The sequence below is a fragment of the Arachis hypogaea genome, chromosome 8 (assembly GCF_003086295.3).
Source record: "Arachis hypogaea cultivar Tifrunner chromosome 8, arahy.Tifrunner.gnm2.J5K5, whole genome shotgun sequence".
Classification (NCBI taxonomy): Eukaryota; Viridiplantae; Streptophyta; class Magnoliopsida; order Fabales; family Fabaceae; genus Arachis; species Arachis hypogaea.
This window is the reverse complement of record NC_092043.1, coordinates 25,529,235-25,531,586: the sequence shown is the minus strand read 5'-3', so window position 1 is coordinate 25,531,586 and position 2,352 is coordinate 25,529,235. Positions and strand designations below refer to the sequence as shown.

General features: G+C 35.8%; 1 protein-coding gene across 1 annotated transcript; it reads left to right on the top strand.

Annotated features, from left to right (window-relative positions):
* Positions 1-963: 963 nt before the first annotated feature.
* LOC112706552 (mitochondrial import inner membrane translocase subunit TIM23-1) lies at positions 964-2,016 on the top strand. Its single transcript, XM_025757921.3, has one exon. It carries the CDS (start codon positions 1,158-1,160, stop codon positions 1,725-1,727), a length of 570 nt encoding a protein of 189 aa, XP_025613706.1. The 5' UTR covers positions 964-1,157; the 3' UTR covers positions 1,728-2,016.
* The last annotated feature ends 336 nt before the right edge of the window (positions 2,017-2,352 follow it).

The window sequence follows — 2,352 nt, the reverse complement described above, 5'->3', positions numbered from 1 at the left end:
CTTTTCTTTTCGTGTACTAATTTTTAAAAAATAAGTGAAGTTTTCAAAATCAATTGAACTCACTTCAATTAATTTTTTTATTCAAAACATTCAAAACTCATGTTAAAAACACATCTAAAATTAAATAAACAAAATAAACATATTCAAAATTATGTATTAACACATCTAAATTATTGTTAATATAGTTCTAAATTACATATTGAACACAGGAAAAATTAAACTCAAATACACATTCAAAATTATAAGAATGTACTCTAAATATTTTATCAACACATCCAAAACTCATGTAAAAAAACTTATATATGTACATAAGAACATAATCAACAACATAAACACATCCAAAATTAAGTATTGACACAGGGAAGTGCAGGGGTATGCGCAGGGGAAGTGCGCGTCGCCGAAGGAGGAGATCGTCGCAGAAAAGTGCGTAACGCGGGAGAAGACGAAAACGGTCACAGTTGAGGAGGGGGAGGCACTGCAGCTCTGGATCTTTACGTGAAGATTTTACTAGTGATTTAAGATGGTGTAAGATTTATTTTAGAAGTTTAAATTCGAAATTTTGAATTCTAACTAATTTGATTTTTGGATGTGTATTTAAATTGTAATATATTAATAATTAAATATATTAAATCTGAAACAAAATTTAAAATTTATATTTAAATTTATTTAGTTTATATTTTGAATGTGTATTTAATTTTAAAAATATACTAAATTTATTTATAATTTTTCAATGTGTTTGTTTTATTTTTTTAAAATTATTATAATAAAAAATTGAATATTGTACAACTTTTAAAGGATACATAGTTGAATTGATTTTAATAATATCATAAGGTTAATATAGCGAACTTGGTTAAAAAAAACAAAACAAAATTTAAAATTTAAAGTTAGAATAATTTATTTTTGAAAATAATATTTTATTTTTAATTTTATATCAGAAAAAAGTCCTCCAGAAACCACATGTTTGGTTTGAAATCGACTAAGGTCCAAAATCCAAACCGACTTAACTGAACCGGACACCGAACGCGCCGCCATAGCAGTTCGATTAGGCATAAAAAACGCAAAGCTTCAAAACAAAGCATCGTTGCTCTTTCAAAATCCTCTTTTCACTGTTTCTCTCAGCTCCGAAACCCTAACCCTAGAGTCCGGAAGCCTCTGTTATGGCGTACCAGCCCCCCGATCACGAACCGGACTCCAATTCCAAGAAAGAAATCCGCCTCTACAACCCATACAAGGACCTCGGGATTCTAAATCAAAACCTCTACCAGCTCCCATCCTCGCCGGAGTACCTCTTCATCGAAGAGGCTGAACGTAAGCGTCGATCCTGGGGTGAGAACCTCACCTTCTACACTGGCTGCGGTTACCTCGGTGGCGCCATCGGCGGCGGCGCTCGTGGCCTAGTAGACGGCGTCAAATCCTTCGAGCCCGGCGATACGCTCAAGCTCCGGATCAACCGTATTCTGAATTCTTCCGGCCACACTGGACGTACTTGGGGGAACCGTCTTGGCATCATAGGGTTGCTCTATTCCGGGATTGAGAGCGCGATGACGGAGACGAGAGACACCGACGACGTGTGGAACAGCGTGGTGGCGGGGCTCGGCACCGGAGCGCTGTATAGGATTTCGGGAGGCGTGAGATCTGCGGCCGTGGCAGGCGCAGTTGGAGTAGTGGTGGCCGGAACTGTCGTGACGGTTAAGCAGGCTTTCAAACGCTACGCACATCTTGCGTGAGCCTTTAAATTTTTTTTTCTTTATTTCATTTTGGGTTGCTTCTATCAATTTTGAGCGGTTAATTATTGAGATATATTCATATTTAAAAAAAAAACATAGATAATTACAGCAAAATGTGAGTTGCAGCGGTGTTGCTGTTGAAAGACCATTGATATTCTGAGTTTAATTTTTTCCAGCTTAATTAATAGCTAAGACTAACCATATAATTTGTCGAATCAGCTCTAATGAATAATATGGACGGCTGTAGAGCTGGATTTTATATATATATTTGCATAGAAAATTTGTTGTTTGTGTTGTGCGCTTGTGCTTGTGCAGAGTATGATGTAGTTTCTCTGATGTTACTCTAATGCATTCAGTTTGAATTGTATGTCTTGATGGGCAGCTAGGAAACAATGTTGATCCTTGTTTTAGTATGTATTTAATTTAATAGGCAATTAAGTTTGCATTTAGGTGAGTCGTGATTAGTTGGAATAAGGAAATGGTTCTCTATTATATATCGAGACGTTTTTTCTTGTAAGCGTTAACTAGTAGAATTTTCATGTTTTAGGAACCATTTAACAGAGAAAATAATATCGGTACATTTAGGGCTTTGCAGGACTTCAATATCCTTTTAATGTGATATTGT

Coding starts and splice junctions, on each gene's coding strand:
- LOC112706552 (XM_025757921.3), top strand. CDS start 1,158: ATGGCGTACCAGCCCCCCGATCACGAACCGGACTCCAATTCCAAGAAA.